The sequence below is a fragment of the Ranitomeya variabilis genome, chromosome 4, assembly GCF_051348905.1.
Source record: "Ranitomeya variabilis isolate aRanVar5 chromosome 4, aRanVar5.hap1, whole genome shotgun sequence".
NCBI classification, from domain to species: Eukaryota; Metazoa; Chordata; class Amphibia; order Anura; family Dendrobatidae; genus Ranitomeya; species Ranitomeya variabilis.
In genome coordinates this window covers 454,310,563-454,325,654 of record NC_135235.1, presented here as the reverse complement: position 1 = coordinate 454,325,654, position 15,092 = coordinate 454,310,563, and the positions used below count along the sequence as shown (strand labels likewise).

Here is a 15,092-nt window from a genome sequence, read left to right as displayed (position 1 = left end):
TTAGTGATAAACATTTGATTGGTATTGAGTCTATTGGCTCGAATGGAGAGTCTGTTAGGGCTTGTAAAACTAAATTTAAATCCCAGGGTGGAATTCTAGGTATGTTAACTGGATTCATTCTTTCGCAGGCCGTAATAAATCTGGATACCCATCTATCCCCCGCAATGTTATGGCCATAGAGGGCTCCTAGTGCTGAAACATGAACCTTTAAGGTGTTTACAGTTAGACCTAGTTCTCTCCCTTTTTGAAGAAACTACAGGATAGAATGTATCGGAATCTCTGATGTTTTGGTAGATGTATGGAATTGAAAAAATTTTCTCCATACTCTTGTATAAATTTTTGTGGTGGAGGGTTTTCTACTATGGAGAAGCGTATCAATTAAACCCCCCGAGAATCCTCTCGATCTTAGCATCTGCCTCTCAAGTTCCAGGCCGTCAGGTGGAGATTGTCCACCTGAGGGTGGAAAAACGGACCCTGGAAGAGAAGGTTGGGCGTTGAGGGGAGGACCCAAGGATCTGAGACCGACATAGTCTGTAGCCATGAGAACCATGGTCTCTTGGGCCAGAATGGAGCTATCAGTACAACTCTCGCCCCTTCTTCTCTGATTTTGTGTATAACTTGAGGTAGCAATATGATCGGAGGAAACGCGTACGCCAGACTGAACTGCCAAGGGGCTTGGAGAGCGTCCAGAATGTCCGGGTGATCCGCTGGATATAGAGAAGCAAATCTCCGGACTTTTCTGTTTTTTCTTGTGGCGAAAAGATCTATCTGAGGACGGCCCCAAAGAGATATTATGTCCAGAAATATTTGCTGGTTTAGACACCACTCTCCTTGTCTCAGGGTGTGTCGGCTTAAAAAGTCCGCCTGCTGATTGCTTGCTCCTCTTATGTGCAATGCAGTAAGGGATGTTAGATGACTTTCTGCTAGGTTTAAAATTTCTGTAGCAGAAGACATCAGAGTTTCTGATCTCGTACCTCCTTGCCGGTTTAGGTACGCCACCATGGTGGTGTTGTCAGACAGGACTCTGACGTCTTTCCCCCGAAGCTGTGGGAGGAAATGATATAAGGCGTATTTTACAGCATTTAGCTCTTTGAAGTTTGAGGAGCTGCAGCTTTCCTCCATGTTCCATAATCCCTGGCAGTAATCATTTCCCATATGAGCGCCCCAACCATAAGGACTGGCGTCAGTGGTTATGATGTGAGATGGTGTTATTACCCATGGAACCCCACTCATCAAATGGTTTGAGTCTAGCCACCACTCTAAGGAAGTTAAAACCTCTTGAGATAAGGTTATTTTTGTATTTAGGTGACCCAATAACCGTCTATCCTCTTGTAAAACTTGATGTTGCAGTGTTCTAGTATGGTGTTGAGCCCATCTTACTGCAGGTATACAAGAGATAAGAGACCCTAATAATGACATGGCCTGTCTTAGGGATGTACGTGGTTTGTTTATTGCAGCTAGGACTTTGTGTCTGATCAGTTGAATTTTTACCTGTGGTAGAAGACACTTTTGAGATATAGAGTCTAAATGGAACCCCAAGAACGCTTGACGGGAAAGTGGAGTGAGTCTGGATTTTTCGGTATTGATTATCCAGCCCAGGTCCTGTAGAGAGGAAATTGCATGAGCTAAACGATCAGAACATTGAGTAACTGAATTTCCTATTACCAAAAAGTCATCCAGATAGGGCACAATCAAAGTTTCCTTCTGGCGAAGATAGGACATCACCTCTAGCATTATCTTGGTGAAGATCCTCGGCGCTGTTGAGAGGCCGAAGGGCAGAGCCGCATACTGGAAGTGACGAACCTCGTTGTTGATTTTTACCGCCACTCTGAGGAATTTTTGGTATCTATCATGAATAGGGAGATGATAGTAAGCATCCTTTAGATCAATGCCCGCCATCATACAATTTGGGAAGAGGAGCTTTATGGTGGATCTAATGGACTCCATTTTAAAGGTATAATTTTCGATAAATAAGTTGAGTTTTTTAAGGTTAATGATTGTCCTGAAAGAACCGTCGGGCTTAGAAATTAAGAATAGGGGAGAGTAGAACCCCCTACCCTCCTGTCCCACCGGAACTTGGACTAGGACCCGTTTTGATAATAGGGTTTGAATTTCAAGCTCTAACGCCTGTTGCTGTATAGGCGAGCTGAAAGATGTTATAATATAAGACTCGTGGGGGACACGAGAGAATTTTAATTTAATTCCATCTCGGATGATATTTAAAACCCACGAGCTAGATGTTATCTTTTCCCATTGAGTAGTGAAAAACTTCAGTCTACCCCCAACTGGTATATCCTCAGTATTTGTTATCTTTTGAGGGGTTGGGTCTTCTGAACATGGTACCTCTCTGCTTTTCATCTTTAGCGGTCCATGTTGTAGACCTATCCGTTTGCTTTCTTTTGCCAAACGGTCTCCTTTTGAAGGCTCTCCTATAAAAGGGAATGGAAGAGTCAGGAAAAGCTTTTTTCCTGTCTTTCGCCTTCTTTAGTATGTCATCTAGAGTTTTGCCAAAGAGGAACTCACCCTCACATGGGATGGCGCATATTTTCGATTTTGACTGCGCATCGCCCTTCCAGCTTTTCATCCATAGTGCACGCCTTGCGTTGTTTACCAGACCTGCAGACCTTGCCGCTAACCGAAGGGAGTCCGCGGATGCGTCCGCCATAAAGGCTGCTGCACCCCGTATTAAGGGGATGGCTGCCCGTAATTTCTCTCTTGGGGTTTTATTCTCAATTTGTTGGTCCAATTGATCTATCCATATGAGCATTGATCTGGCTGTGCAAGTGCTTGCTACTGCTGGCTTAAATATTCCCGTAGTTGCCTCCCAGGATCTTTTTAGGGAGGACTCGGCTTTGCGATCCAGAGGATCCGAGAGCAGTCCCGCATCTTCTACAGGCAAAGTTGACTGCTTCGAGGTAGAGGCTACAGCAGCGTCAACTTTAGGGACTTTTGTCCATGTGAGAAGCTCGTCGTCACTAAACGGGTATTTTCGTTTTGACGATGAGGGTAAAAAGCTTCTCTGATCTTGCTTTTCCCACTCCCTTTTTATTAACGCTTTTACTGCCGGTATGACCGGAAAGCATCTCCTTTTTCTCTCTGCCAAACCCGCAAACATTATATCTTGCGTGGTTTGTGCTCCTTTTGTCTCTTCACACCCCATAGTGTCTCGTATTGATTTCACTAAATTGTCCACACTTTCCACCGGGAAGCAAGGACGTCCCTCAATTTCAGACGATGAAGATGATGATGATGATGATGATGATGATAGGGAGGCGTCTGAACACACAACCTGGTCACTGTCTGAATTTGACGAGGGTGTCGGTATTTTGGGTTTGGCTTTATGCGGTTTATCTTGGGATATAGCTCTTAATTCTTCCCTGATAATGGTACGCAAGTCCGTAATGGACATTGCCGCTCCTTGTGTGGTTTCAGTTATACAGCCTTGACAAAGTTTTTTGGGGTATGAGTCGGGTAGGGGCTGGCTACATAGAGCACATTCTTTATGTTTTGTTTTTTCACGTTTTTTACCCTGACCCGTGCGCTGAGAGAAGGAGGGAAGGGAGGAGAGAGAGAGAGGGGAAATAGCATTAGCTTAATAGGTAGAGTCACTCACACTCACCCAGTGAAGCTGATAATACCGGATCAGAAGCCCGAGATCCTGTCCTGGATCTGACCACCGAACCGCTCTTATGACCGGTGTCTGAAGATCCTTTGCTGGGACGATCTTTGGCAGGGGGTACTTGGTCTCCTGTTTCAGGGTCCATGGCACCTGGGGATGACATCTTACATCGCCAGATAGTGGCGCTCATTTGATTTAAATATGGCGCCTAAGCGTCCTCCATATTGCGCATGCGCAAGGACCGCACCTTCCCCCCGCCGCCGGCCGCAGCTTGGATACTCCGGAAGTTCAAACTATACTTCCGGGTAAATCCTTGGTGGTGGTCGGCGCGTGCGCAGTCCGGGCCCCGGACTCACTTCCGGAACGCTGTCCTCACCTGATCAGCGAGGATTCCGGCGCCTGCTATTGCCACCTGCTTCGGAAATGATGCCCGGCGGCCCTACCCGGACCAGGTCATCATCCAGGCTTCTGTCAGGCGAGGAGGGAGCCGTCAAACGGATCTCCCCCGACGCTGCCTCTGGACTGCAGCCCCTGCCGTTCTTAAAAGACACCGCACAGGCGGCTTGCATGCCCAGGTATTTTATCTTCATAGAAATCCTGTCGTTCCTGCAGGAACAGGAAACCTAAACTGAGGAGGAGAGGCGGACCGCCCCATTTTATTTCTCAATAGGTTTCCTGTTCCTGCGGGGCGGATCCCTCTCTCCAGTGGGGTGCTGTCGTGGCGAAGAGTAAAAACCTCCTTCCCCCAGCCAGGAATTTAAAAATGGGTCATGGCTGGGTCTTTTAGCAAGACAATGACCCAAAACATACAGCCAAGGCAACATAGGAGTGGCTCAAAAAAGAAGCACATTAAAGGGAACCTGTCACCTGAATTTGGCGGGCCCTTTTTTGGTCCGATGGGCAGTGTTTTCGGGTGTTTTATTCACCCCTTCCTTCCTCTCTGGCTGCACGCTAGACGCAATATCGTCTTCAAGTTTATTAGGTTTCCTTCGTAGAACACGCCTGCGCAAGGCAATCTTGCCTTGTGCACGCGCAGTATGCTTTGCCCAACTGCGGGAAAAGCCGAAAAGCATTAGCGCGAGTCCCGGAGCACAGCGAAATACTTCCGGACATAGTGCGCCAGCGCATGTGTCCCCGCCATCATCAGAAGATCAGCTGTACCGGCATTAAGCCGATACAGCTGATCGCAATGATGGGAGAAGGAGCACTACGCTCCTTCTCCCATCATCCCCCTGTCAGTGTCGGCGTCTGACGTCGCCGACACGGACAGCGGGTGCAATGACGTCACTGCCCGGTGCCCGCTGTCAGGAGATCAGCGCAGCAACCAGGAAGAAGAGGTGAGTATTTATTTATTTTTTAATGGGTGCTGCAGCCTTATTACAGGGTCTGACTATAGGGGTGCTGCCTCATTACAGGGTCTGACTAAGGGGGTGCTACCTTATTACAGAGTCTGACGCCTTATTACAGTGTCTGCCTATGGGGGCTGCCGTATGCTATAGAGTCTGCTTATGGGAAGTGCATTATACTATATTGTGGACTATTTGGTGCATTATGCTACTGTATACGGAGGCCATCTAGGGGGCCATCATACAGTATGGAGATTACAGTGTGGGGATCATTATACATTGTTGGAGCCATCAAACAGTTTGGGGGCTACTAAGGAGTCAGTATAGTGTGGGTGCATTATACTTGTGTATAAGATCATCATGCTGTGTATAGGGGAGCTGTACGGGGGGAGACTCGGGACTTTATTAAATGTAAAGTGGGCACTCCGGTTACTGTGGCTATCAAAGGGGCACATGGGACATTTTTACTTTCTAGGGGCAAAATATGGGTACTGTTTTCTAGGGCACTTGCACTCGGCATTACTATATTGTAGAGAGTTGCTTTAGAATTTAGAGGGCACAGAGAACCACACAGCAAGTGCAGTAATAGGGACACATACAGCAGCAGCGGCTCAGTATTTGGTTATCTGATGCAGTAATAGGGACACATACGGCAGCAGCGGCTCAGTATTGGAGGTATCAGGCGCAGTAATAAGGACACATACGGCAGCAGCAGATCAGTATTGGGGTATCAGGGGCAGTAATAGGGTCACATACGGCAGCAGCGGCTCAGTATTGGGGTATCAGGGGCAGTAATAGGGACACATACGGCAGCAGCGGCTCAGTATTGGGGTATCAGGGGCAGTAATAGGGTCACATACGGCAGCAGCGGCTCAGTATTGGGGTATCAGGGGCAGTAATAGGGTCACATACGGCAGCAGCGGCTCAGTATTGGGGAATCAGGGGCAGTAATAGGGACACATGCGGCAAAGGCTCAGTGCTGGGGTATCAGGTGCAGTAATAGGGACACATGCGGCAAAGGCTCAGTGCTGGGGTATCAGGTGCAGTAATAAGGACACATACGGCAGCAGCGGCTCAGTATTGGGGTATCAGGGGCAGTAATAGGGACACATACGGCAGCAGCGGCTCAGTATTGGGGAATCAGGGGCAGTAATAGGGACACATACGGCAGCAGCGGCTCAGTATTTGGTTATCTGGTGCAGTAATAGGGACATACGGCAGCAGCGGCTCAGTATTGGGGCATCAGCAGGAAGAGGAGTTTGTGCAGATTGGTAATATATGATGGGGCTGGAATATTTGAAGTGAAATGTGTCTTTGTTGTATTCTCTGCAGACGAGTTGTAGCTGGAAGAAGTTGTCATGTCGGTCTGGGCCAGATGGGAAAGACGAGAAAAATGAACAACTCCATCAGAATGGACATCAGCGGTAAGTCATTATCTGTAACTGTGCAGTGATCTGTTATATGTTCTGTAGGGCTGGTATCTACCACTGACCATATGGCGGTAATATCCATATTGGTCGTTATATAGAGATTATCTTCAGTAACAGCGCGATCATCTGCTGAGGTTCTCCTCCACTATTAGGGGGCGTCACCGAGTTGTGATCAAGGTTACCTGGTTAGGGGCCCACTCAGAAGCTTCGCCCCCCCTAGACAAAAACCCTAGCTACACCTCTGCAGAGCAGGATATGCTGTAAAGGTTTCCATAAGATTTTGGGAAAGTTATGAAATGTCATATCTGTTCGGTTCCTGATCTAAGGATCTGGGCCTTCAGTGGAGATGAATCTGTGCTGCACTTCATGGACATGCACAGCAATGAGGCATGCATGAGGGAGTCTGGTTTGGCTTACAGAAGTCACAATCCTGCTAATAAGGAGTAATTGAAATGGACAAAATAAAAAAATAAATAAAATTTCAAGCAACTTGTCATGCCCCAAATGTGTTGCCAACGACAGCTATAGGGAAAAGTAACGTCGATTGGTAGTCATAGTCCAAATGTCTGTTATTTAACCTTCTTGCAATCTAATGGGCTGCCCTTTCATGATGACAGAGAAAGCCACTCATTAAAAAGACCCGTCACATTCCGCACATCAAATGGTTGTACACACTGACAACCGAGAAACGCGATTAGGCATTATGTATTACAGCTGTCTGGATTCTTCTAGGCTTACAAGTGTGTTGCCAACTGTCACCAAAAGGATGCCTTTACAGCCACATGACTATATACACTGACCTTACAAGTTTGAGAGAGTGTCTGCTATTAAGCTCTACTTTATTAAAGAATTTTCTGAGAAATTTCAGTCCTCCTGATCTAACAATATGACAGCTAGGTTTTTTTTCTTAATAAAAACCCTTTTAAATTGATAAGTGCATTCATTACTTAATCTAATGTGACTATTGCCATTCCACCAACACAGGTGGCACCATTAGGCCACGTTATCACAATCAGTATCTTACCTCAGAATTTGTAAGCCAAAACCAGGAGTGGGACAAATACGGAGCTAAAGGTACCGTCACATTAAGCGAGGCTGCAGAGATATAGACAACGATGCCGATCGCTGCAGCGTCGCGGTGTGGTCGCTGAGAGCTGTCACACAGACAGCTCTCCAGCGACCAAAGATGCCGAAGTCCCCGGGTAACCAGGGTAAACATCAGGTTACCAACTGCAGGGCCACGCTTAGTAACCCGATGTTTACCCTGGTTACCAGTGTAAAAGTAAAAAAAAAAAAACACTATATACTTACATTCCGGTGTCTGTCGGGTCCTCCGGCGTCCGCTTCCCTGCACTGTGTAAGCGCCGGCCGTAAAGCAGAGCGGTGACGTCACGGCCGGCGCTGACAGAGTGCAGGGAAGTGGATGCCGGGGGACGCGACAGACACCGGAATGTGAGTATGTAGTGTTTGGGGTTTTTTTACATTTGCAATGGTAACCAGGGTAAATATCGGGTTACTAAGCACGGCCCTGCACTTAGTAACCCGATGTTTACCCTGGTTACCAGTGAAGACATCGCTGCATCAGCGTCACACACGCCGACTCAGCGATGTCAGTGGGTGATCCAGCTCCGACCAACGATGTCACAGCAGGATCCTGATCGCTGCTGCGTGTCAAACACAACGATATCGCTATCCAGGACGCTGCAACGTCACAGATCGCTATCGTTATCGTTGTTACGTTGTTCAGTGTAAAGGTACCTTAAAAAAACCTCCCCAAATACTCAACATGTGCACAAGGCCTAACATCTCTTCAAAAGCGGCAGGTGGACATCACAACCTCTGCTACACACACTGTCAGACATCAAATGGGGTCAATTCAGTGCAGCAGTCTTTCATTTTGACTTTTTTTTTTTTTTTTTTTTTTTTTTTTAAACAGGAGAAAATCAGACAGATTATTGTGATCTATTCTGACAGTCCGTGAAAAAAAAAAAAAAACATACATTTTCGAATTAAATCTGAGGGCAGTCTGCAATTTTTTCATGGATCCATTGACTTGCATTGCAGATTTTGATCCGACCCTTCCATCAAAATTGGACATTTCTCCAATAATTTCCTTGGACCACTTGGTCAGAGGAAAACAAACAAAACCTAGACATGTGAATTGCCCAATAGACCATCATACTGTAGGGTACTAGTGATGACGAGTGAACATGCTCAGATAAGGTGCTATTCCATTCCCTACATGCTCATGTGCTAACATAGCCTCTTCAGTGTGCTCGAAAAATATGTTTGAGTTCCCGAGCCTGCATGTCTAGCAGCCGTTAGGCAGCCTCAACACATGCATGGCCTGCCTTTTAGGCTATGTGCACACGTTCAGGATTTCTTGCAGAAATTTCCTGCAAAATTAATAACATGCTGCGTTTTTACAACGATGCGTTTTTTTCGTGGAAAAAAACGCATCATGTGCACAAAAATTGCAGAATGCATTCTAAATGATGGGATGCATATGTATGCATTTTTTATGCGTTTTTATAGCAAAAAACGCGAAAAATCCACAACGTGTGCACACAGCCTTATAGTTAGGCAATGCCTTGCATGTGTTGTGGCCAACGACAGCGAGACATGCAGGCTCGGGAACTCAAACGTATTTTTCGAGCACACTGAAGAGGCTATGTTAGCACATGAGCATGTAGAGCATGGGATAGCACCTTATCTGTTCATATTTCACTCATTATCAATAGGTAGGAGTGCCATTTGTGATATTCACAGATCACACTGATATGCAAAAAAATTAAACAGACCTCTGAATGAGGCCTAAAGAGAAAAAAACCAAAAAAAAAACAAAACTGAACTCAGATGGCACCCGAGTGCGGTCCGATTTTCACAGAACCTTCAGAAAGATGACTTTTTTTTTTTAAATTTCTCCATGTATGAGAAAGACGGATGTCACTCAGAGCACACTCTGATCAAAGTCCGATTAGAATAATCCGTTCATCTTAATTGCACATGGAAGATTCAGAAGTGTGAATGAGCGCCAAGGCAGCCAGCCATCTCACTGGTACATCCAGCCTGAGGGTTCAGCCATACAGCAACGCTGTGCACAGTCCATGGCGAATGTTTTTGCAGTATTACAGCCCATAGGCACCCACATATTATAAAATTCAATATTACATGCTCCAATTTTTTCTCTTTCAAATTGAAAGTTCAGTAAAATCCAACAGCAAAATATCCTTAATGTCCATGTACACTGAACCAAACTTATGACTGTGGATGCAGAATATTTTCCTACTAACATTATAGAATGATTCCTGCCATTCGATAGTCAGTTTTTAATTTCCTAAAATATTTTTAATGAACTTTGTGATCTGAGCAGCCACTATTACTATTGTTTTCATTTCGGCCGTATATTATGAATTTATAATTCAGCATTATTTTTCCTAAAAAAGGATAATAAATGTATGCGCCTCCTGCTCACTTGTATGTGTCATGTAATAACCTTTCGCACAAGGCTTTGCCTCCAGTCTCCCATCCATCGTACTCTCCAGGAAATGGCCGCCAGGCCTCAGATGGAGGTTTCTAAGCAACGGATTCATTTCCTCCACACAGTTGCCGTGACAACATTCCGCCAAGCAGCGTCCTTTTAACCCGTTTGTCATTGAAGTGAGGCCCCAAGCAGCCTAATAAATTGGCAGGGTGGCCATTAGGAATGAATGGAGGGACTGACACTGCCCAGACCAGGCTCGGAGCCATGTCACTTCCCAGGCGAATACTCCTTACAAGTTTCTTCAGAGTACTCAACAGGCTGATGTTGGCATATGATAATTCAATTTTACTGCGGTTTCCACAAGGGTTTATCCAGGGTAAGAGCGGATGACTCAAGGGTCAAGTGTCCTGTCTGAGACTTTTATAGACTTGTCAGAGGCTCCAGCAGCCAAATGGCGACAAGACAGGTGACAAGAAGGAGGATTTTCTGTGAACATCCCCACATGGTCCTACTGTGCGGAGCAGCCCGCGTGATGACAAAATAGGCAGATGGGGTAACTAAAGTGATCAGTGTGGGCAACACACATCCTAAAGAGTTTAGAATGTTACCATCTGCCGATAAACACTAACATAGATGAACCCCCAAAAAAGTAGGAGACAAGCCCTATAGGGGCAGTAATGGCAGCCATCTCCATCACAATACCAACTCCCGCACTAAACTACTAAATGAAAAAATTGACACGTCACTCCTCTTCATATATGTATAAGAAATCTGGTGCCTGAAACAAGGGTCACCACTCCCTTTTATATGGAATAAAAAAGAAAGTCCCGGCACTCAAGATAAAATTATTTTCGTCAAAATAGTACTATTGAAGAGATATGTTCCAGAAAAATCGTAACGTTTCGGTCTTAACATTGACCTTCATCAGACAAAGAACTATAAAGCGTATGTGCTCATGTTTAGAAGTCCTATAGATATTCTATGGGTAATGGGGGGCCATCCATGTGAGGGTCCAGTAATACATCTAGTAGTGGGATCGGACGCTTCCGCGTGTAAAGGTACAAGAGATGGTGGATGGAGCCCATTTTGGTGGAGTCGGAGGTTTGGCTTACCGACTCCACAGCTCTGCTGCTTACAAAACACTACGATTCCCGATAGTGGGCATGCAGCCATATACTGCTCTTGCACAGGGGTCCTCTTCTGTGTCCACCCCTTGTGTAGTTGGAGCGGCCCCCAGACGCAGGACCGCGGGGTACTCGGATCCGGGTCTCTCGGTTCTGAGGATGTCACGGTGGCCCGACCCGGTACGTGGTCCTGCTAAGGGGCCCCCAATAAAAGGTGTAGGTGCTGGTGTAGGTCGCAGTAAATAACGAGGACACAGGGTTGCAGTCTCTTTACCTCTTTACTGAAGGCTTCGGCATCCGCAATCCTGAGCACTGCTAACAGGGCTGGCTGAGACCGGCCGGTCCGAAGGCACATCCAGAGTTCCCTTTACAGGTGGAAATCAGTGTCCTTCCTACCAGCGCCTGGGTGTTGTAGTACTTCCCTGCTGAGCACCACGGGATAGTCCTCACAACTGTCGTGTATGTTTGTTCTTTCTCTCCGTCCCCCAGATGATATGGATAGGACGCACCCGTATGATGGGGTAGACCTGGAGTTATTTTATAGGGACCCTAGAGACGCCCCTCTCCCACAATTGCCTCCGTTGTCTTCATTAGGTGATTAAGGTGAGGCAGCCAACCTAAAGTTAACTGCCCTGCCGTTGGTTTGAAGTAATGCGTAGAGTCTAACACTTCCTCGGCGTTCCGGCCACCGGCTACGCGCCTCAGTAGGATGTTGCCGATCTCGGGGCACGACTCCTACTGGTTCTATCTCCTTGTGCTGTGATCTCGTTTCTCACTTCTCCACAATATACTTCTCTTCGTGTCCTTCCTTAAGATGCCGCCACAATGAGGTGCAGGCGCGGCTCCGTAACGATCTGTCCCTTGCTAGGCCACTGTCAGGATCCCACCCCTGACAGGGACCCCCCTGAATCTTCCCAAGTAACGCTCTTCTCTCGCTAGATGTTACTTGGGCAAAACCCAGTCAGCTTCTCCCTAACTTCCTATCCAACCCCCAGTTTTACCGGAGTGTGAGGAGTGGCCTAATACATAGAACCCTTTGCTCCCCCTGGTGGCCGGAGTGTGAAGTGTAATGTGTGACTGTGATACCTGGTCAGGTGAACTCCTTTAGTGCAATCAGACGTAACATCACCCCCCTTAGTGGCGGAGCAACAGTACTGCAACGACCAGGACTCTGGGGCGCTGCATACTGTGTATGGAATAATATCGTAACAGCTAGTCTCTACCCACTAGCTCAAAGACAACTGAAAAAGTAGAGATTCAGCCTGCAGATGATGAACAATGCAATATACAAGGCATATAATGGGGAAATATCTCTGAATTCTCATGTACAGACACATGACAGCTTATTCTGAAGAGTTACCTGAAATGACAGGCAAGCTTTACAGCTCTTTTGCATACAGAACTTGTTTAATATAATGACAGATGATCTGTATAACAACAAGGAGTCATTTTACAAGAGAGCCAAGTAGGCAAACAATAAAACACTAGTGCTCGCTCTATTCTGTGTAGATATATAATTATTTACAGCGTCGTACTGTTTCACACAATTGCATCAGCAGCAGATGAGCAGATCAGCAGGGGCCGGGTGTACGCTGTGCTAATTCTGGATCCGGGATTTATAATATCACCACAGACATCACAGCCAACTAAGCCTGCATCTCATTACACGCAGAAATAACGAAAAATCGCACCGCCTTTTCATGGCATCACGTCAAGTTTCCATCAACCCGGAATCAACACTCGACACCTCCAGTAGCATGAGTGTTTATATACTACCTTCCCATTGACACGCTCATTATTGATTCATGGGATCCCTACAATAAAGACATTTCATTGTGCTGTCATCAGGTCTCCTTCCTCAGAAGTGGTCTTCATGAAGTTGCAAAAAAATCCTCTTTTTTGGAAAATTGGATGATGAACATATGGCCACTATTACAGCTCATGGGTGGGGGAAATAATCTCACAGCTTTACCATAACCCTGAATGGCAAATCCACCTAGCTATGGAGCAATATGATATTGGGTTTGTTATAATGCACAACTTGCAAAATTGGTCATTGATTACATTTACACAATATGACAGCTGGAGATGATCTTTGCTTTGACGGCTTTTAATGTAAAAGGTTTGCAAAATTACTTTCCATAGAGGCTATAACAACAAGCAGTGATTCTACTTAGAGACAAAAGGAAAGAAGTGTAACAATATGGTGACATCGATGTTACATTGTAACTTGTAATATGTACAGTATCTACCTACAAGTAGTAATATCAAATATTAAACACTGTAGCCACAAAGCAAATATAATATTATATGGGGAAATGTGCGTGCATGGTATAGATCATCATGCCACAATAAATGCAGGCAGATCGCATGCTGCACACAAATTGTAGGTAATATAAGGGAAGCTGTACTGCCTCGCAGACAATGACGCAAAGTATTGAGCAAAGGGTTAATGCAAATGCTCAGCTGAAATAATCACATCTGGGGGAAGGGGATCAAGCAAGAAGCCCCCCCCCCCCTCCCTCCTGCATACAGGGACATAGACAGACCTGAGTGTCCTCGCCTGTACTCCAAGTGAGTCTCCTGTCTTGTGGGATGCTGGGTGTATGCTCAGTACCACCCCATTGTGTGCGGAATTACATAGGCTTACATAAGTGGTGAGTAATGGCACACAGACACCGCACCCCACTGTACAAGAGGAAGCCTAGGATGACTCTTAATGGAGACAAAATGTCATTATAACGAAAGTCACTTTTACCATTGTCTCTTCTATAAGTGTGTGAAAATATTAATTTACTGAAAAAAGAAAAAAAAAAAAAAGAAGGCACCAGGGTTGCCAACTTTAATTTTTTTTTTGGACAGCTTAAAAAAAACAAAAAAAAAAAAAAAACCATGGATGATTTTTTTTTTTTTTTTTTTTCACATTGTAAAAACCATAATAAATCACTGATTATAAGTGATCCATGTTTACAGCCCACAATTCTGAATGAAATGAAGACAATAATCTGTACAAAAAAAAACAAGCAAAAAAAAACAAACAAAAAACACGTATGTGGTTTAATTTTAATGGATAGAGCAAAAGTGTGCCCCATCTTAGGTCGCAGTTGGGATGGCAGTAAGCCAGCAACCACTGGATGGTTTATGGAAAAGTCACCTCCACACGTCGCGGATTTTGCTGTGGGTCCGCAGCAGCTTTCCATGCGTTTACAGTATAACGTAAACCTATGGAAAACGCAATCCGCTGTGCCCATGCTGCAGAAAAAAAATAAATAAATTGCGCGGAAACGCAGCGGGTTCCATTCCGCAGTATATCAATTCTTTGTGCTGATTCCACAGCGGTTTACACCTGCTCCACAATAGGAATCTGCAGGTGTACAACCACAGGTGGAATCCGAGCAAAATCCGCGGTAAGTCTGCAGGTAAAACGCAGTGCCTTTTACCTGCGGATTTCTGAAATCCGCTGCGGAAAGATCCGCAGAGCTCCTTTCTACGTGTGCACATAGAATTATTATCTTTCGGCAGGAAAGGGTTAAGTGCATTGCTGTCACACTAGAGTACTGAGCTGGCAGACTCCTCCTTTTAAAGGGACGGCGCCATGTGACAGAGTATTCAGTTATGAGTCAGAAAAAGACCGGCAGAGAACTACACACCCAGCATGTGTCATCTCAGCGCCGTACACAAAGCCAAGTGTATTATTACTAACAAGGATAGAAGATGCTATAGCCAAATATTGGATTATATTAGATTCTCACTGAGGATTTGGCAGGGCCTGGATTTAGTCACAAAGGCCTCCTACATCCTGGCTGGAAGCATCAAGGAACAGGGAGGGCAAGGAAGGGGGGCAGGAGTAGATGTGAGCGAGTAACCCGAATTAATCTCCCCTCTATGCCCCAGAGTTCAGGAAGTGACACCACAATATAGTATGAATGGGTACGGACACAATCATCTTCCTGTCTGCTGCTCACAGGGACAGCTGGGGTTAAGGCATAGAAACGTTATGTCTGTATACACCAAAAATGGCCCTGAGGACATGGCTGATAATAACTCCTTGGGATCTTTGCTGGCTTACATTTATGTAGGACACTGACA

The 15,092-nt window shown here is 45.7% G+C and overlaps 1 protein-coding gene across 5 annotated transcripts in view; it reads right to left on the bottom strand.

Moving 5' to 3' along the window:
• The window catches only part of DLGAP4 (DLG associated protein 4), a 266,332-nt gene that overhangs the window by 44,377 nt on the left and 206,863 nt on the right, over nt 1-15,092 (bottom strand). Inside the window, exon 1 of one of the 5 annotated variants that reach the window (XM_077251586.1) lies at nt 9,871-9,921. The exons of the other annotated variants lie outside the window; for them this stretch is intronic. Coding sequence (XP_077107701.1) covers nt 9,871-9,883 — 13 coding nt within the window. The 5' untranslated portion in view covers nt 9,884-9,921. Of the gene's footprint in view, nt 1-9,870; nt 9,922-15,092 lie in introns of those variants that run through there. 5 annotated transcript variants of the gene reach the window in all.